Below are 21,769 nucleotides of genomic sequence, written 5' to 3' on the forward strand. Positions count from 1 at the left end.
AACTCAAGAATGTTGTAAGAAAAATATGTCTGAGAAAAATCTAATACAGTAGGCCTATGTCCTGAATAGGGTTGCAAATTCATCTGTAATTTACTGTAATCTTCAATAATTTTGGTCATTAACAGAAAATCCATGGCATTCTATCGTAACTTTTGGCATTTATACTTGAATAACTTAAAAAAAATGGATTCATGTATAGTATTAATTTATTATATCTGTATTTATATTGTCCATGAGTTTCTAGTAGATAGACCATATGGTTCAAGAGAAAATAGCCTAATTAATGAAAAAGCATCTATTTTTAATTAACTCTGCAACTCTTCCAACTATTGACTTTTTTCACAACTGCCACCAGTTTGATGCCGAAACATTAACAAATACATATTAAAATATAAAAATAAATGCAAGTTTGTAAAACAAATATATAGATTATATTTCATGTTGAAACCTTCATAACACCAATGGTATTCACTAAATTAATGGTTAATATTTAGGATAAGACAGCTTTGTCATTCTATTTTTTATATTTTAAAATCATATTATTCAATGATTTCATATCCTGTATGTTACATGTGATAAAGCCACACAGAGGGCCAGAGATTGTTAGACTGTGATAATCTGAAGTACCCAAAAGGGCCACTAGATGTCTTGTGATAGATTACATAAAATCCTTGTAAAAACTTCAGAAGTTTTCAGTAATATACCCTCCTTTGCAACCCTAGTCCTTATTTACCTTTCACTTGGCCTAAAGTAGTCAGGGTGGAGTTATATAATTTCCATCCATTTTTCTGTTAAATTTATGAGTCTGCAGTATTAATAAAATTGCTCTCTTCCTCAATACAGGTGGCTGCCATGCCCTGGCCGATTTGGACAACATGTGCCACCACACAAACCAGAGTTAACTTTCATTAACAGGGTTGGATAGTAACCTGACATGAAAATTACATTTTAAAGGACACTTTCCCACTTGTATAGACCATGCCATGTTTCTTAACAGTGGCCATATACATAATCTAGTTGTCTCGTGTAGACATTGAGGGTGCTGTTACCATTCTTCTTTCTGAATGAAATAGCCATTGTCCTGAAGAAACCCCACAAAGAGGGGGAGCAATGGATAGAGAGGAACTTATCAGAGAACTCCAGAAGAGGAACAATAAGCATTGGGCTCAAAAAATGTAGAAATAAGAAGAATTCCTTCCACGCTTTTGAAACGTACTGATGTTTTGTTATTGATATGAAAACACTAATTTAAAAAAAATCATAAGTAAGCAAAAATGTATTCTCTGGTAGGTATCTGTTTGGGTATTGGCATCTCTGTATTGTTCACCAAGGAGAAATATGAATAATTATTGCAATTTGGTAAAGGATAAATGTAGGGTCAAGGCAACACAATTTGTACAGTACAGTGTACGGGTCGAAGGTTATCCATCCCGCTATCTGCTTTCACCTTATTTCATCAGAATTGACTGGCACATTCTGTGCAACATTTCACCCTTGAGGATTCTAGTTGGGCACATTTCATTAGAGACAGGCAGTCACCCTTTGTCTGCAGTGTTCTTAACTCAGACCAGAGATGTGGCAATGACATTAATTTAACTTGTCATCTTTTGCAAAATGTTCTCATTTTTAGCCGAACATTGCACTTGAATGCAGTAGGCTGTAATAAAGAACACGATCATAGACCATCAAATATCCAATCATGGAATTAAATTGTGTGAGATTCATTCAACAATATCAGAATGTAATTTATAATTTGAGGTAAACGGGTAGTACTGTAGTTTGGAAGCTTGTGCTGGTTTAGGAGAGGGAGCAGATAGAATTCATAGATTGCTTCCCCATTTAGTAGTTTGAGTTTGACTAAATGTTAGACTGAGGTGTGATTCAACACAGACATGCACCTTGTTCAAAACAACAACCCAATTAAGAGACCAGTGTCAATAGACTGTAGATTTGACTTCATAACATCTTTAGACATTTAATTACGTTTTCAGTCCTGCTATGTAGATCTATGTCTCTGTACACAAATGTTATGTATGAGAATGTCATCTATGAAATGCAGTACCTGTCAAAAGTTTGGAAACACCGACTGATTCAAGGGTTTTTCTTTATTTTTACTATTTTATACATTGTAGAGTAATAGTGAAGACATCAAAACTATGAAATAACACATATGGAATCATGTAGTAACCAAAAAAGTGTCAAACAAATCAAAATAGGTTTTAGATTCTTCAAAGTAGCCACCCTTTGCCTTGATGACAGCTTTGCACACTCTTGGCATTCTCTCAGCCAGCTACATGAGGTAGTCACCTGGAATGCAGGTGTGCCTTGTTCTACAGGAATTTGTGGAATTTCTTTCCTTCTTAATGCGTTTGAGCCAATCAGTTGTGTTGTGACATGGTAGTGGTGGTATACAGAAGATAGCCCTATTTAGTAAAAGACTAAGTCCATATTATGGCAAGAACAGTTCAAATAAGCAAAGAGAAACGACAGTCCATCATTACTTTAAGACATTAAGGTCAGTCAATCCAGAAAATGTCAAGAACTTTGAAAGTTTCTTCAAGCGCTGTCGCAAAAACCATCAAGTGCCATGATGAAACTGGCTCTCATGAGGATCCCCACAGGAAAGGAACATCCAGAGTTACCTTTGCTGCAGAGGATAAGTTCATTAGAGTTACCAGCCTCAGAAATTGTCAATTAACTGCACCTCAGATTGCACCTCACAGAGTTCAAGTAACAGACACATCTCAACATCAACTGTTCAGAGACTGCGCGAATCAGGCCTTCATGGTCGAATTGTTGCAAAGAAACCACTACTAAAGGACACCAAGAAGAAGAGAGACTTGCTTGGGCCAAGAAACACGAGCAATGGACATTAAACCGGTGGACATTTGTCCTTTGGTCTGATGAGTCCAAATTTGAGATTTTTGGTTCCAACCTCTGTGTCTTTGTGAGACGCAGAGTAGGTGAACAGATGATCTCCGCATGTGTGGTTACCACTGTGAAGCATGGAGGAAGAGGTGTGATGGTGCTTTGCTGGTGACACCATCTGTGATTTATTTAGTATTCAAGGAACACTTAACCAGCATGACTACCACAGCATTCTGCAGCGATACACCATCCCATCTGGTTTGCGCTTAGTGGGACTATCATTTGTTTTTCAACAGGACAATGACCCAACACTCCTCCAGGCTGTGTAAGGGCTATTTGACCAAGAAGGAGAGTGATGGAGTGCTGCATCAGATGACCTGGCCTCCACAATCACCTGACCTCAACCCAATTGAGATGGTTTGGGATGAGTTGGACCTCCCTCATTTTTTTCCTGTCACGCTGGTCTACTTATTGACCCCCGTGGAGGGCTGCCCCAGAAGCGAGACATTCTACTGGCTAATTTTGTCTCTTCGGGGCGGGTGGAGAGAACGGGGAGGGAAACAATAGATCAGCGCCATTAGTCTCTTGCGGAAAAGCATGCTCACTTGAACGGCCACTTACACAGACTTTGGTTCGAGCTTCTTAAAGGGGTGTGTGTTTGTGTCAGTTGGACTGACAGTCGCAGGGCCCCCTGGGTTAAATTCTGGGGCTTCCCATCAATTTGCCAGGTCAGAAGTGGGAGCGGTGCAGGAGGCCAGCAAAATTCTGATTGGCTGGTGCAATCGATTTGTTAGAAAATAGAAAACGCATGTTTTCTTGTTTGTATTATCTTTTAAAAGATCTGTGTTATTCGCCAACATTAATTTCACATTTCCACAAACGAATCTGTTACTCAAAACAGTTCTATGGGCTAATACAGGGTTTCCCTTACTCAGTCCTGGGGACCGAAATGGATGCATATTTTTGTTTCTGCCCTAGCACCAATTCAAATAATTAACTCAAGCTTTGATTATTTTAATTAGTTGTGTAGCGCTAGGGTAAAAAAAAAAAATGCATCCTTGGGGTCCCCAGGAGAAAGTTTGGGAAACGCTGGGCTAATAGCAGTAAGGTCAAAAACCTATTTTCCATTAAAAAATGTTTTTATACTATACCTAAATGGTTCCTAAAACTCAAAATCCAGATTTAAGGATTAACTGTAAAAAAGTACCTGTATCCTCCACTTGAAAGCACTTTGGGTGGATCCCATTTGCAAGCAACTGTGTCTTAGCCGTCATTTTGAATGCATGGCGTGAACTGGGGCTGCCAGGCAAGTTTACAACACTCAAAGGTTGTCACTAATTACAACAGCAAAATGAGCTGAATTGTAAAAAAAAAATAATGTGCTTTTGTCTTAATTCAACGTAAGGCATAAGGTTAAAGTGGTTAAGTTTAGTATTAAAATCAGATTTTAAATGAAACTTTTTAGAATTATGCAGGGTTTAGCCACAATTGACTTTTTGGCTGTAGTGACAACCACACGTTTAGAAAGGTCATCACTAGTTCACACAGCCACAAAAATCATAATTATGGCTAAAGCCTACCCACTTATACAATTTCTGATTTTAAATGCAAGGCCCAAACAACCTGAAATGCCCACACAACACATTTCACAAGGATTATGTCCTTGCTCTTTTTCTGGTTGCATGAAGTCCTGAGCTATTGTTAGCCCACTATTCTATTGGATTTGTACATCTACCATGATCCTTTTGTTGTTAATCAAGTTTGACAGGTAAATGTTAATCATTCTATCGTTACTATGAGAAAGACACGTCAAAAAACTGTTTAGCAGTTGCACTGCAAAAAGAATTTTATTAGGCAGCATTTTCATTTCACAGAAAAATAGCCATCAGGTGCCATCCAGTGGTATAGTACAACTGCAGTTGAATCTGACACGGTTGATTTGTTTCCTATTGTGAACATGGTACTTCTGTTCTGCGAAGTAGTTACAGTGTCAATACAAAGTCTGAAAAATAGTTGTATAAGTACAAAAACTAAGACAATGTGACAGTTACTGAAATTAAGTCTGAAATCATGATCATTAATGGGTTCGTACTTCTCCGCAACCAAGTTCCCCACAGGTTTTAGCAAACGGTTTAAGCAGACACATTCCTGAGCATTTCTACCAAAATTCAAACCCATACAAATCACTTAAAATACACCAAAAATAGAAAATAAAAAAAATCCAAATCAATTTCAAAACAAAAGGACACTCAGAATGAAAAACCAATGGATGATCTGATCAGAGACATTTAAAACTCAGATGTTCAGTTCAATCGTGTCTTAGTTTAAGGGAGGAAAGAAAGTCAAAGGGACTATAAAAGCAACATCTGAATTCACGAAGCTTCCGTGAGCAATATACAAGCTGCAGACGCTTTCACTTGCTTACACTTAAACGTGTGACTGGGAACAAGGGTGTTCAGACCTCAGTAGCGGCGACCGAATGCCCCGCCACCCTGCATCCCACTGCCTTGCATCATCTGGTTCTGACGATTCAGAGCTCCAGAGAGGGACTGGGAGGTCCCCGTTGGCATGTAGCCTCCACCACGACTGTGGGTGAGAAAAGACACTAAGTATCAGTATTGCTAAAAGGTTTTCGCCCTAACTGGAGGGAATAAAAGTGGCACCTGGCTCAAAAGATGAATCCATCTGGTCCCACATTCCCTAATCTTACATTGACTGGTGTGTGATGAAAACAGTAAATAACGCTATATATTTCAACTTACCCTGCCATTCCTCCCCGTGCCCCAATGTGACTTTGGCCTGGGATGCCACCGTCTCGACCTGTTTGCCATGTTCGGTCCCCATCTATTTTCCGTCCTGAGTCCCAGTCACGGCCCACCCTGAAAGAAACACCGGACAGTTGACGCAGAGAAGTGGAGAACACACGCTGGTCTCCAACTGGTGAGAGGTAAATAAACTTGTCAAAGCCACCTAAATCAAGCTGACCTTGGATTAATAGTACGCTTGTCATAACTTCCTGCAGCGGTCCAGGTGTCACGAGTGTCCCTCCCGTGCCTCTCGGTACGGTCGGAGAAGTGCTGCCGAGAGGGAAGCATGATTAAAAACAATCAGGTACACATTTAAAAAGCCAGTAAATGGGAGAAAATGCTGTAAAACAGAGGTGGTACTACAAGAACCTCAATGCATACATATGGCCATGTCTCTTACCGCACTATCCCGGTCTGCAACCACAGCCCGTGAAGTGTCCCTCCTACAGGAAAGATCTCAGATTATTAACCTGTTAGGGCTAGGGGGCAGTATTGACACGGCAGGATAAAAAACGTACCCGATTTAATCTGGTTACTACTCCTGCCCAGTAACTAGAATATGCATATAATTATTGGCTTTGGATAGAAAACACCCTAAAGTTTCTAAAACTGTTTGAATGGTGTATAACAGAACTCATATGGCAGGCCAAAACCTGAGAAGATTCCATGCAGGAAGTGGCCTAACTGACAAGATGTGTTTCATCTAGGCTGTTTTTATTGAAGACTTAGGATCTTTGCTCTAACGTGACACTTCCTACGGCTCCCATAGGCTCTCAGAGCCCAGGAAAAAGCTGAACGATATCGAGGCAGGCTCTGGCTGAAACACTTTATCGCGTTTGGCAAGTGGCCGATCAGAGTACTGTGGGCTTAGGCGCGTGCCCGAGTCGACCGAATGCTTTATTTTCTTTCCTCCGTTTACCTAAACGCAGATTCCCGGTCGGAATATTATCGCTTTTTTTATGAGAAAAATGGCATAAAAATTGATTTTAAACAGCGGTTCACATGCTTCGAAGTACGGTAATGGAATATTTCGACATTTTTTGTCATGAATTGCGCCATGCTCGTCACCCTTATTTACCCTTTCGGATAGTGTCTTGAACGCACAAACAAAACGCCGCTGTTTGGATATAACTATGGATTATTTTGAACCAAACCAACATTTGTTATTGAAGTAGAAGTCCTGGGAGTGCATTCTGACGAAGACAGCAATGGTAATAACATTTTTCTTATAGTAAAGCTGACTTTGGTGAGTGCTAAAGTTGCTGGGTGTCTAAATAGCTAGCCCTGTGATGCCGGGCTATCTACTGAGAATATTGCAAAATGTGCTTTCACCGAAAAGCTATTTTCAAATCGGACATATCGAGTGCATAGAGGAGTTCTGTATCTATAATTCTTTAAATAATTGTTATGCTTTTTGTGAACGTTTATCATGAGTAATTTAGTAAATTCACCGGCAGTGTTCGGTGGGAATGCTAGTCACATGCTAATGTAAAAAGCTGGTTTTTGATATAAATATGAACTTGATTGAACAAAACATGCATGTATTGTATAACATAATGTCCTAGGGTTGTCATCTGATGAAGATCATCAAAGGTTAGTGCTGCATTTAGCTGTGGTTTGGGTTTATGTGACATTATATGCTAGCTTGAAAAATGGGTGTCTGATTATTTCTGGCTGGGTACTCTGCTGACATAATCTAATGTTTTGCTTTCGTTGTAAAGCCTTTTTGAAATCGGACAGTGTGGTTAGATTAACGAGAGTCTTGTCTTTAAAATGGTGTAAAATAGTCATATGTTTGAGAAATTGAAGTTTTTGCATTTCTGAGGTTTTTGAATAACGCGCCACGGGATTACACTGGCTGTTACGTAGGTGGGACGATTTGGTGCCACCTAGCCTAGAGAGGTTAAACAAACATCCAGCATTGATCAAAGCATGTGGCATACAACTACAAATTCACCACCAACAAGCAGTTGGCCAGTAATACTACTTTTTACATAAGTATACATATAAGCATCTGTTACAGAATCAGTCGAAAAATATTTGAGCACCCCCCCCCCAATAAGGCCTACACAACAAGGACAATGATGTCATAAACCTTCATAACAGCTGGTGTCAGCTCGCGGCAAATAACCTTAGTCTACTCTGTACCTGTCAATGACGGAATCGTCCTGGTAGCGACTGCGGTCCCTGTGGTCAAAGTCTTGGTAGCGCTCCTGGCGACCGAAGTCTGAGCGCCCCCCATAGCGGTCATCCATAGCCAGCCTCTTGTTGTCCTGCCAGTTGTCTTTCCTACAAGCAGCAGGTCTTTGTCAGTCAGTCGCAGTAAAATATTCTCAAACCACGCACACCTTTACATGACAGGCATGCATACTGAAGATCTAGAGAAGCTGAGGTTGTGGCCATAACCATCTAAAAACCTGCCCAGGGACTGCAGTTGAAAATTTGCCGGTAAAAGTGCTGGTTGGCTAAAACCAGCACTTTTACTGAAACGTTGATTAATGTGCACTGTCCCTGTAAAAATAAACTAAAATCAATTTTATAACAGCGACCTGGTAATTTAAACCGGGGGGTACTGATGCTATGGAGAGGGTGGAAGACCGGGATAAAATGTGCACCTGCTGTCTACGTCGGCGTATGGCCTCTTGAGGGGCCGGCGGTCCTGCTCAAAGCGCAGCTGCTCCTGCTGCCTGCGGAGCTCATCCCTCTCCCGCTGGATCCTCTCCTGCTCACGCCGGCGCTCATACTCCACGCGCTGGCGCTCGCGCTCCAGGAACTCACGCTCCAAGCGGTCAAAGTTCAGCCGCTCCTTCTCCACCTCCAGCCAGTTTCTCTTACGCAGGAGGCGTTCACGCTCCTCCTTCTCCCGGAACAGGCGGATTCGCTCGCGCTCCGTGCGGCTGTCTGCACCACTGCCGCGCTCACTGGACCAAACAAAGGATGAGAGATATTTTTTGGCTGATCCCACTTTGAATGACGAGTCCCTTTTCAAAGCATACTACCAACAGTTATAACAAGCTGGCTTCAGGTGAAATGTCCTGCAACTAGAGCAACTCCTCACCCAGAGTGTCTGCGTCTCTCCACCTCCCTGATGTCCCTCTCCCGCTGTCTCTGTCTCTCTCGCTCACGCTGCTCCTTGATCTGGTCAAACGACAGTATATCTTTCTCTTTGCTTGCAGACTTGCGGTCACGACTCTTGGTGCTCTGGATTGAATAACAGATCATGTAGCGTAACCACTTTTCAGAAAAGTTTGAGGTGAAAGTTCAATAGATGGAGCACAGAGGTCAGCATGTGGGTATCTTACCCGGTCTTTGCTTTTGGCTTTCACGCTGACAACAGGCTCTCCCTTAGACTTGTCCATCACCACTGTTCTCTCATTGCGTTTTCCATCTTTCCCGACTTCCCCTTCAGCCTTTTCGTCCTTGTTTGCATCGGACCTGGATAGAGAAAATGTTAAAGTAATAGTACACCCAAACTACAAAGTGACATATTGGTGTCCCCTTACCCTGTAAGCAGTCTATGGAAAAGGTATGACAGCAATCTTTGCTTTGGTTTAGTTTCCCTGGCACGGTTTCCAAATGCTAACATTTTAGCATTTGTAGCACGAATCTCTCACACGTCCAAATCATCCGTATGTATTTAAAATTGATTGTGACGCTCACCAAAGATGACTTGAACATGTGTGAAAAAAGGTAATATCAGTCCCATGATGTGAATGGGATTTGTGCGACAAATGCAAAAACTTCTGCCAGGGAAATTAAACCAAAGCATGGATTGCTGTCATATCTTGTACAGACCACATGGCATACAGTACATAATAACTTAATGTGTTATGACATGTTCTCAGCTTTTACTTGGAGTCTGAGGAGTGTCTTCCATCGGTGCCAGACTGGTCAGCAGGTTTCTTCCCAGCAGGCTCATTCTTAGCCTGGAACAGAGGTCAGAGGTCAAAGTGACAGATTAGAATGGTCAAACCTCACTTCCCTGAATGAAGGCAACCCATTAATTTCAGAAACACTACAGGTTTACTGTTGTGTGTACAGCAGTGGTCGGTCTCATAGGCAACTGATATGCACGGTGGTAGATAATGACCCTCACCCTCTCAACAGAGATCATTCTCCCGTGGAGCTCGGTCCTGTGCAGGTGGCTGATGCACTTGGTGGCCTCCTCTGTGGAACACATGGTGACAAAGCCGTAGCAGCGAGCACCGGGGCTCCGGGCATTAGTCACCACTTTAGCTCCAACAACCTGAGGGACGGAGAATGATAGGTCCCTAATTGTTGGGCAGGGAAAGTGTGTGGGCTCCAAAAGAACAGGCAGTACCATTCCACATCTCCCTCAATTATTCTGACCAAAAATAAAACGCAACAATTTCAAAGATTTTACTGAGTTACAGTTCATAACAAAAATCAGTAAATTTAAATAAATTCATTAGGCCCTAACCTATGGATTTCACATTACTGGGAATACAGACAAGTTATGTGACCAACAGATGCTTACAAACAAAAGGAAGGAAGTGGATCAGAAAACAAGTCACTGTAGTGTGACCATTTGCCTCAGGCAGCACGACATCTCCGCATAGAGTAGATCAGGCTGTTGATTGTGGCATGGAAAGTTGTCCCACTCTTCAATGTGCGAAGTTGCTGGAGATTGATGGGAACCCGGAAGACCAGGTTGATCGTACCTTGATCCAGAGCATCCAAAACATGCTCAATGGGTGACATGCCTGGTGAGTATGCAGGCCATGGAAGAACTGGGACATTTTCAGATTCCAGGAATTGTCTACAGATCCTTGTGACATGGGGCCGTGCATTATTATGCTGAAATATGAGGTGATGCCAGCGGATGAATGGCACGACAATGGGCCTCAGGATCTCATAATGGTACCTCTGTGCATTCAAATTGTCATTGATAAAATGCAGTTGTGTTCATTGTCCGTAGCTTATTCCTACCCATACCCCACCATGAGGCACTCTGTTCACAACATAGACATCAACAAACTGCTCGCCCAAAGCATGCCATACAGTTGAAACCGGGATTTATCCGTGAAAAGCACTTCTCCAGTGTGCCAGTGGCCATCAAAGGTGAGCACTTGCCCACTGAAGTCGGTTACGACACCAAACTGCAGTCAGGTCAAGACCTTGGTGAGGACGACGGGCACGCAGACAAGCTTCCCTGAGACAGTTTGTGCAAAAATTATTCAGCTGTGCAAACCCACAATTTTATCAGCTGTCCGGGTGGACAGTACTGCCAAATTCTCTAAAACAACGTTGAGGCAGCTTATGGTAGAGAAATGAACATTCAATTCTCTGGCAACAGCTCTGGTGGACATTCCTGCAGTCAGCATGCCAATTGCACGCTCCCTCAAAACCCGAGACATCTGGGGCATTGTGTTGTGTGACAAAGCTGCACATTTTAGAGTGGCCTTTCACTGTCCCTAGCACAAGGTGCACCTGTGTAATCAGCTTCTTGATATGCCATGTCAGGTGGATGGATTATCTAGGCAAATGCTCACTAACAGGGATGTAAATAAATGTGCACAAAATTGAGAGAAATGTTTTTTTTTGGCACGTAGGGAACATTTCTGGGATATTTTGTTTCAGCTCATGAAACATGGGACCAACACTTAACATGTTGCATTCATATTTTTGTTCAGTGTACATTCATGCACCATGCATGCACATACACCAAAAAGGGTGGCATTTCTCCTCAGGATACTAACCTTCCCATACTTGCTGAACAGAGTCTTCAGATCAGTCGCTCTGGTGGTGGAGGAGAGCCCGCTAACCCACAGGTTTCTGCCACTACTAGCTGGAGCATTGCCTGCAGGGGCTTTTGGAACACAGACAAACATGACTCAGGTGGACATTCAACTCAGAGCTGATTCAGCACCTCATTCAGGTGAGAGCACATTACTTGCAATTATCTACAATGGACATCCCAATTACAAAATGATAGAGGGGGACAATATTCACGCTTACCCTTATCCTCTTTTGAGTCAGGCTTGCTACCCTTTTCCTCATCAGAACTAAAGGCAAAGAGAACACACACAATGAATATTTGGAACTTAGAAGACCTGGGGGAGGGGGTCTCATCCAGATGAATTATACTTACCCTGTTAACACAGGAATTATCCCCAGCATATACAACATCACAGTGATTTGGGTGGGTGTCAATGTCACTAGGCTGCCTTAGATGGTCAAAGAAACTCCCAATAGATGCAGTAAAGAGGTCAATTGAACGTAGACCATGAGGGATAGAAGGATGCCGGAATGGTGCCCATAGCATAGAGACGGTGGTAGCTACTTGTTTAACTGGAGATGATGACATGAACATTCATTGGGGTCAACATCCATACAAGCATTATACTCCAATTTTTACCCTATAGTAGTGTAAAAAAAACAGAAATAGCCTAAAAGTAGAGTAATTTTGCTTGGGGGGGGCAATGAGGAGATTTGGGATCTTTCCCTCACGGCATCTTTCCACCACGCGTTTCCAATGTTTTGGTCAAGTTCCATTGACCTCTTTACTGCATCTATACATTACTTTATGATGGTTAAGAGGCGAGGTATAGGTGGGGAATGACAAAATGAAAACTTGACAAATGCGCAGACCATTTTGCCTCCAAAAGAGCACCAAAACTTGCTAAAAAGGAGCCAATGCAACAGATAGCCATTGTTCTAGTAGACAGAAAACAACAAACCTCTTTTTCTGATCATCGCCCTCAACAGAAGAGGACTCTTTCACTGCCGTTGATTCTGCAGCGTTCTCTTCAGTCTTGTCTTCCTCCTCACCCTCAGCCTTAGAAACCATTTCAGAATCAACAGCGCTTTCGCCCTGCTCGTTTACACTAACAGCCTGAGTACTTTCAGCGTCAACGGTCTCTTCCGGGACATTTTGCGTGTTCTCAGCGTCTTTCATTTGACGTTCAGTTAGCTTAGCAACGTCCTTGTCGCTAGTCGACAGTTCAGTCTCTACATTGATGGCCTCCTCTGCATTAGTGGTGTCGCACACATCGTCTTCCTCTGCAACATTGACCGTGTCCCCGATGGTGCCTTGATCTTCAGTTGGTGGCTCCTGGCACTCTTCATTTAGTGGCTCAGATAAACAAGACCCGGCTACTTTCTCATTTTCTACGGATTTAACAGGAATAGAATGGCAGAGTTTAATTACTTCTGAAACACAGCAATGGTTAACGTGGAACTGGCAAGGCTGGAAAAGGACGTGGCCCTCCGCTGTCATTGAACTATGTATACACAGATATACACGTAACAAGAGACTGGAAAAACCAAAGAGACTGACCAAGCAGCCTAACTCCTCATTCAAGTCGACCATTTCAGTTCACCTGATCGCAAGGTAGAAAAAGATCTGATCTGAAGAAAGCCACAAGATCAGCAGAGGCACAAGGAAGGTCCGTCTTCATGCAATTGCTGACTTCATGAGTGTCCATAATGTGGTAAGTGACATCGAATTCAGAATTCCATTAGTCTCATGTCCAGTGAGAATATTAGTCCTAAAAAGGCTTTTGAATGGTTGGTTTCAAATGGGCCTCAGTCTTCTTTTCTTCTGGCTCTTTCTGTGGCAACCTAAAAACACTGCATATCACTTGCAACATCTCACTAACTACATCTTTAATTACTGGCTCTGTGCTTCAGATTGTTAACCAGTTCTGTGTTAATAATAGGAGGGTGCCCAAAATGGACAGATTAATGTGAGTATTTAACAATTTTAGTTAACAAGCATCAACACACAGTCAGCAATTATCTTTGGATTTCCAGTCTCTGACCAACCACAGCAATAATTTGTATCTGAAGGACTTGCATTCCAAGGTTTACACTGCAAAAAGAAAGTGTGCATTCATATGAACTTCCAACCACTTCTCAAAAGGTACCTATTTCTTCCTTTGAGTCTTCGGGATCCAGATCCTTCTCTTGAACCTAAAGAAATAAAGGGAAAATGTATCTAGTGTAACATTGGTCAGTTCCAACCACAAATGGCTTTTTACAGTCACTCAAAGTGTGTTTTCCTTCCAACTACAAACAAATGACCAACTCTACCTCTTTAGCTGAACTGCAATTGAGATCTTCATTGTCTTCCATGTCTGCTACTTCTGGCTGTACATCCTAGTTTTAGAAAGAGGGGAAAAAAAGAATCACACACCAGCATGGTGCAACATTTCAAACAAGATAATATTGGAAACATCATTAGACATGAGTGTTCCACACAACTCTAGCGCATGGGTCTCACCTCTTCAGGTTTGGCTTTGCCCATTGGCTCAGTTAAGCCAGAGATGCCGATGTCGTGTTCATCTTCGTTCAGGACTTCATCCGTGTCATACTCCTCCTCTCCTAGCATACCGTTGTCATTCTCAGCTTCATCAAGCACATTCATATCCAGGATGTCCATGTCCTGCATGTTTTCCATGTCATCCTTGAAGGGAAGTGAATTCATCAATAGATTGTTATCCAGGGAGACTAACAGTAGAGCAAAGCGATTACATTAGATTAAACCAGGTGATTCAATGGTTGATACACACCTGGCCATCACCCGAATCTTCCTCCATGGTGCAGTCCTCTGGTTCATCGTTCTCCTGTCTTTTCCCTGCAGAAGAGCAATGTCTCATTTTAAGGCTCTCTGTAATATATTTTATCTTTACTTCAAGATATTATTGCCGACTTAAGATCTTGCTCCCACTCATTTAACATACCTTTGGAGATCCGTTTAGTCAGTGCCTTCTTAGGAGTTCCATCGAGAACAACCTCCATCTCATCTGGATTTCCACCCTCTTCTTCAATCGCCTGTGGAGAAATTGATGATGACATGATGAATGAATGATGTTATCTAGCCAACTATGTTAGATATGGTTTCAGGAGTTAAGCCAATTTGGCTATCAAACACACGGCTATGTGTGTCAGTTATAGGCTACAAGGGTGCTGGCTGGTGGAATTATTGTTAATTAACGTTAGCTAGCTATGTATACATCTTTATTTTACCTTTATTCAACTAGGCAAGTCAGTTAAGAAAAAATGACGGCCCACACCGGGCCAATCGTGCGCAGCACTATGGGCCTCCCAATCACGGTCGGTTAAGATACAGCCTGGATTCGAACCAGCGAGGCTGTAGTGACACCTCTAGCACTGAGATGCAGTGTCTTAGACCGCTGCGCCACTCGGGAGCCCATCTGACCCGGGAAGCTAGCTGGCCTATGCCGTGTTTCGTAAACCTCTATTTTTATTTTACTAGGCAGGTCAGTTAATTACAAATTATTATTTACAATGACGGCTTACTTATAATGCCCCCTAGGCCAAACAATCCCATTACCCGGACGACACTGGGGCAATTGTGCGCCGCCCTAAACTCTCCGTAAGTACCCCCCTCCATTCAACGTATTTTATGTATTCCAAAACTAGAACATATGATTCAAATGGTGAACTAACCACCAAGACTTTTGGTAGTTGAATCGGGTGTGCTATTTCTAGAATACGAAGTAGGGGTACTCGAGGAAAGGGAACCATGTGGCTAACGCCTCGCAAGGCCATGGTTAGCTAACGTTCAATTCATTTGGAGTGACTATCAAATGTAGCTAATGCTAGTGGTTATAGCTAACGATTGATAATTATATTAACTAATGAAATTATACTGGTTCCACTTAATTGTGGAATTATCACGAAAGGTCATCTCAGTTGGCAAAATACCAAGCACATTAGCACAGCTATCCATCTAACGTTACTAGTTAGCATGTCTACCTTTTTCAGCCTCTCAGTCAGCGTACTCTTGATCCCAATGGTGTCCAGATTTCGTCTTTTTAATTCGGCTTTTAAGTCAATGACTCTCAATTCCGACAATTTGCGAATCGCTCCCTCCGGAATCTCAACAGCCCCAGCTTCTCCTGCCGAAGAGTTTTCAGCCATTATTACACTCAGAAAACGCAACAAAAAAGTGTTTGCAATCACGGAATAGCTGCTCTCTTGCGCGAAAACAGGCGGTCTACTGTTACAAAATGGCGTACTTTGAAAAGGACATTCCACTGCGCATGCGTTTTTTGATAACTGTTTGTACCCGAGGGCAGTAGGTGGCAGTGTTCTTCTTTTTCTTATTCTTCGATGAGGTTTAACGGCGGTTGGCATCCAATAAATGCTGCATTACCGCCACCTACTAGACTGGAATACAACTCCCTTACACTTTCCTTGATAAATAAATAAACAAATACCTGACCATCTAACACTACACTCACAAAAAATAACACCACCCTACCCCACTATTTAAATCTATTTAACCCTACCTCATGCCAAGAACCTGAAAGGATGGGACACCACCACTTAACACACCCTTAACACATCAAAATACCTCTCTGCAGCTGCCACCACAACCTTTTCTGCCACTTACGTTCCATCCCTGCAATACAGTTGATAACCATCGCTATAAATGCAAAAAATCCAATCCAATCTTACTGAAACATATATAACTTGTTGGCCTATCCCTCTTTACTGGTACATATCTGCTACTCACACCACTCCTCTCAGGATCTTGTCCGCCTTGACCCATATCCCTCTACTTTCTTCACTGCCTCAGCATATGACAACTTCTGCACTACTCTAACCCTGGAAACCTCGACCTGCCTCTCTCGCACGGGACATTTCTGATCCCCAGCCCCATGGGCACCCCTACAATTAACACATACCACTACTTTCCCCATTGATACACATTCCTTTGTCTCATGGCCTTCTGCACACTTCTCACACTTAGGAACCTCCATCCTACACCCTGCTGCCACAAGCCTATAAGCTTGACACCTGCAACAACGTAATATATTTGGCACAAAAGCTTTTACAGGATAACTTATATATCCTAACATCACTTTGTCGGGCAAAGACTCAACATCAAAACTCAAAAGAACAGACAATGACTCTTCACTTTCACCACTCACACCACCCTGTCTGCGTCGCACCAAACAACGAGCATCACAAACACCGGGAATCTTCCCCTTCAGTTGGTCAACTTTTACATTTACTGCTACCCCAGTTATCACTCCATTCAATGGCGCGCTTTTCTTGAGAGCAAAACAATTCGCTTTTCCTCGCCTCCATTCGATTAATGCAGAGCACCTTCTCCCTCTCACCAGCAGAAACACAAACAGTTATCACAAGACCACTTCTGGTTACCCTCACCGATTCCACAGCACCCAACTCTGTTTTCACCCACCCTGAAAGCACAAATCGATCAGCCAAAAGGCAAGGGTCCACTTTTTCCAAAAACTTCACTTCTACTATCACAGACTCATCTTTATCCTGACCCGTGGCGCAAGCCTCGGGCTCCGAGAACTTTACCACACCTACCACCTCCGATACTTTGACCTCATTCACTTCCATTTCTCCTCCTGTCTTCAGCTCACTCTGCTTACACTTTCTACCATTGTTCTTTAACAAACCATCTCCATTTTTAACTGACTCAAGCTCACCCTCTTCCTCCCTCTCTCTCTTAGACCTCCTCTGCCTCTTTTTCCCACCATTCCTCCTCCGTATTCCAAGTATACGTTTCCTTATGATAATACTGCACTCCACCTGACATACATCTTGTTCTTGCCTTCTCAAGGGACGCCATTTAAACAGCTGTCACATTCTCCATAATATCAGCATGAACCCCTCAGGCTGTAGCGCTCAACAGTGCATCCCACTTATAAAGCAGCTGCTTCGTCTTGATGTTCTTCTTTATCAAAAGCTATCGCAACACTTTTCCATTTCAAACAAGCACGCTCTTCCAAACACCATCCCGGGCAGTGTCCTTGTTATGTAATTATTTGTTTATATAGTATTAAAGGGAAATTTGAAATTGTGAATGTTCAAAAACACGTTTTAATAAGTTATTTAGGTTTTAAAAAATGACTAATATTTCATACCGCCATGTGAAAGAAATGTAATAATACCATGCCCAAAATGTAATGGTTCTCCTTTGAACTATAGAAAAGGCACTATGTTTTCATACAATTTTCACAAACACCCATTACATTATTTTTTTTACCTCTGTATCCTTTAACATATAAACAATGCAGGTTATGGGATCAATTTGTTGTAATGCAAGCTCAAATGAAAATCAAATCCAATTTTATTGGTCACAGACACATATTTAGCAGATGTTATTGCGGGTGTACTGTAGTCAAATCAAATCAAATCAAATGTATTTATATAGCCCTTCTTACATCAGCTGATATCTCAAAGTGCTGTACAGAAACCCAGCCTAAAACCCCAAACAGCAAGCAATGCAGGTGTAGAAGCACGTGAAATGCTTGTGTTCCTAGTCCCAATAGTGCAGTAGTATTTAACAATACACAAATCTAAAAGTAAAATAATGGAATTAAGAAATATATATTAGGATGAGAAATGTCGGAGTGGCATTGACTAAAATACAGTAGAACAATAAGTTGCACAATAAGTTAATGTCTGTAGACAAAACAGAATGGGTCACACGCTTACGTTCCACAAATTGACAGGACTAACATGAATGGAAGTTTTGCATGTTACTGAACCAATATGTGAGGTCCTCTACTTGACCATGAGGTAGGTTGTCGTGAGAGGCGGAGGGGCGTCAGAATCAAACAACTCTGCACTGTCATCCTCCACCGGTAGATTGATCTTCCCAGTGAAAGATGGGGTGACGGACTCGCCTGGCTGTGAGTAATATGACCAGGAGGTGGAGGCTGAGACAATGGAGGAAGTCTGAGGCAGGGAAGCTTGGCCCAAAGCCCTTTGGGAAGTAGGAGGAATGGCTGAATGAGTGAAGGTCAAATGAGGAGGAGGCCGAGTTGGAGCGGGGAAGCCAAGGTTTGTGGAGATTTAGTTTGGATACCAGTGGTTTGCCCACAATAACAGTTTGCTTTTCTTGCACCTCCTCATCCAAGTTCGTATACTGATACTGAAGGTACACAGTGAATGTCAGCTCCTTCTGTAATGAGAACAAGCTAAGACAGATGCGTCAGAGCTCATAAAAAGGGATAGTCACATAACTCATATTAACCACAGGCCTACACAGAGAAGGGATTCATAATCACCTTCAGCAAGGTTCCTACAGGATTGCTGGGCTCTCCCATATATTGTTTTTATTTTTAACTCTGCATCGTTGGGAAAGAGCTCGTAAGTACGTATTTCACGGTAAAGTCTACACCTGTTGTATTTGGTGCATGTAAAAAATAAAATGTTATTTGATTTTGACAAATCTGGTAACAATGATATCCGATTTGGATTTCCAATACTAACACTGGTCCCACTGTTTTGTGGAACCGCCGAGTGTCAGTGTGTAATTTGAACCCTCACCACAAAACACCAGTCTCAAAGTCAACAGTGAAGAGGCAACTCCAGGATGCTGGCCTTCTAGGCAGAGTTGCAAAGAAAAAGCCATATCTCAGACTGGCCAATAAAAAGAAAAGATTAAGATGGGCAAAAGAACACAGACACTGAACAGAGGAACTCTGCCTAGAAGGCCAGCATCCCGGAGTCGCCTCTTCACTGTTGACGTTGAGACTGGTGTTTTGCGGGTACTATTTAATGAAGCTGCCAGTTGAGGACTTGTGAGGCGTCTGTTTCTCAAACTAGACACTCTAATGTACTTGTCTTGCTCAGTTGTGCACCGGGGCCTCCCACTCCTCTTTCTATTCTGGTTAGAGCCAGTTTGCGCTGTTCTGTGAAGGGAGTAGTACACAGCGTTGTACGAGATCTTCAGTTTTTTGGCAATTTCTCGCATGGAATAGATTTCATTTTTCAGAACAAGAATAGACTGACGAGTTTCAGAAGAAAGTTATTTGTTTCTGGCCATTTTGAGCCTGTAATTGAACCCACAAATGCTGATACTCAACTAGTTTAAAGAAGGCAAGTTTTATTGCTTCTTTAATCATGACATCAGTTTTCAGCTGTGCTAACATAATTGCAAAAGTGTTTTCTAATGATCAATTAGCCTTTTAAAATGATACACTTGGATTAGATAACACAACGTGCCATTGGAACACAGGAGTGATGGTTGCTGATAATGGGCCTCTGTACGCCTCTGTTGATATTCCATTAAATATCAGCCGTTTCCAGCTAAAATAGTCATTTATAACATTAACAATGTCTACACTGTATTTCTGATCAGTTTGATGTTAATTTAATGGACAATTTCTTTTGCTTTGCTTTCAAAAACAAGGACATTTTTAAGTGACCCCAAACTTTTGAATGGTAGTGTATATGGGCCTAATCATAGAATTACATATAGAATCCCTATTAATTTAATAGGATCTCTGTGGGCCTAATAGTAAAGATTTGTCATTTAACTTGTAAAATGTAATAGCCTACCTTTTAATGTGGCATAAACACAACCAGTCATGACGTTTTCATTTGACTGTCAAACAATTACTTCAAAAGGCTCATGTTGACTACCTGCAGATGTTACTCAGGGACAGCTGAACGACAGGGGGTGCGGGAATATTACATTTTTCTGCTTATAATTTCCAACATTTGGTAGCCTATTTGTTAGTCAACTTGTCTATAATTCGGTACATGTAGTTTCTCTTTTTTTATTACTTGATGCTCGCCCAGAATATTAAATAAAGCCTTGCTCATCAGAATGATGTCATAAATTGATAGAATGTTGATGATGCATTGATCAATCTTGTTGACATCGGTAAAGTTTTGTCTTTCATTTCTGCTTCTCTCATGGAGCGAGGACGTTTGGGGACCAGGGAGATTTCCAAATGACATCAGTTTGACTGGTTTAAAGAAAATGAAAAGCTGTGAAAACAATCCAACATGTTTCTGGTAGTATTTCAGTTCATCTTGGATGCATATTCTATCTGGTTGAAAATGAAATACTGTCATCTTTTATATAGCTGAATGAAATTGCACGTTTAGACTACACAACAGGTCCCTAAGCGCGCAATTGCATTCTCTCAAGATGTTAAAAGAAATAAATAATATTTCTCCACTCATGTTCCTGAGACAAAATGTACATTTGGTCTATCATTTTACTGTGAGGAACACTTAATTCTGCAGGAGTTAACATTATAATAGGCTACATGTGAGGCCTACAGTCAGTGTCCAGACTTCAGTTACTATTAGGCTACACCGGCATCCATACAGTGCCATTTGATAAACACCAAAAAGGGTTTATGAATCAGTGATTGTTACCTGAATTGATGTGTACACTGCTTTCCGTACGTGTCCCGGTCTCAGCCACTCATCTCTGACTTGGCAAAATGTCAGTGTTATAGTTGAACAACACTGCATTTTGGCAGATGTCCCGAGTTCATGCCAGATATGGACCGAATCAGGAGAAAGTGGTACTGGCTAAGCAAGCAGCGTGATGTCCTTTACACAAACACCCCCATACGTATAGTCATGTACATTACCTTATTATGTTCTAATATCATAGTTTATCATGGAGTTAACTGCGTTGGAGACATCTGACCAGACCAGGCGGACATGTGTACACTGGGAGAAGATTAAGCTCTCTCCATGTTTGAACCTGCAGATGCAGTGTCCATGGTAGGTTGGGGTTAAAGGGCAAAGGACCAGCTCTGGACTGCTTCCACCCAGAACCAATTATCTCACTCACTGCCCAGTGGCATGAAAGCATCTTCTTCATGTTTTGTGTGTTGCATGTCTAAAATGCTTTCCTCAAATCAAAAGCACTTCTCACTATATGTGGGAACTGGGTATATAATGACTGCAATATGCAATGGACTGACCTCTTCTTTGCCTCTGAACCACTGGTAGCCAATAGCAGAAGGACCACTGGCCTTACAGACCAGCACCACCTGCTTCCCTCTGTAGCATGCTGGGCCTTGGGCTGCATTGTTATCTGTATCAGCTCTATCACTACACACACGTACGCACAAACACACACGCACAAACACACGCACGCACACACACACCAGGTAAGATGACTGAGAGGATGCCTGTAGTGTTGATGTTTTGCCAAAATGGAGCTGGACTATATGTCACATATTTCAGAGAGAGATTCAGGAATTTGTTGAGGTTTAGGCTATTTGTGGCAGTGAGGTACTGGACAGTGTCATGGTGCTTCATTGTCTTCAAGCAGTGCAGCAGGAAGCCCAGGGTGAAGGAGCGCT

General features: G+C 42.1%; 1 protein-coding gene across 2 annotated transcripts; it reads right to left on the bottom strand.

The window, feature by feature from the left end:
• Positions 1 to 4,683: 4,683 nt before the first annotated feature.
• On the bottom strand, positions 4,684 to 15,710 carry LOC106573542 (scaffold attachment factor B2). 2 transcript variants are annotated; one of them, XM_014148671.2, is made up of 19 exons: positions 15,420 to 15,710; positions 14,381 to 14,471; positions 14,210 to 14,274; positions 13,921 to 14,103; positions 13,731 to 13,796; positions 13,565 to 13,610; positions 12,377 to 12,806; positions 11,655 to 11,701; positions 11,396 to 11,505; positions 9,772 to 9,921; positions 9,528 to 9,601; positions 8,978 to 9,110; positions 8,734 to 8,876; positions 8,291 to 8,596; positions 7,824 to 7,964; positions 6,076 to 6,118; positions 5,854 to 5,945; positions 5,631 to 5,747; positions 4,684 to 5,454 (listed from the first exon to the last, which is right to left on the bottom strand). In XM_014148671.2, exons 1-19 carry the CDS (start codon positions 15,582 to 15,584, stop codon positions 5,331 to 5,333), a joined length of 2,526 nt encoding a protein of 841 aa, XP_014004146.1. In that variant the 5' UTR covers positions 15,585 to 15,710; the 3' UTR covers positions 4,684 to 5,330. The 2 variants fall into 2 exon arrangements, with proteins under 2 accessions (XP_014004146.1, XP_014004147.1); XM_014148672.2 differs by lacking the exon at positions 7,824 to 7,964.
• Positions 15,711 to 21,769: the final 6,059 nt, after the last annotated feature.

Source organism: Salmo salar, chromosome ssa16 (genome assembly GCF_905237065.1).
Source record: "Salmo salar chromosome ssa16, Ssal_v3.1, whole genome shotgun sequence".
Classification (NCBI taxonomy): domain Eukaryota; kingdom Metazoa; phylum Chordata; class Actinopteri; order Salmoniformes; family Salmonidae; genus Salmo; species Salmo salar.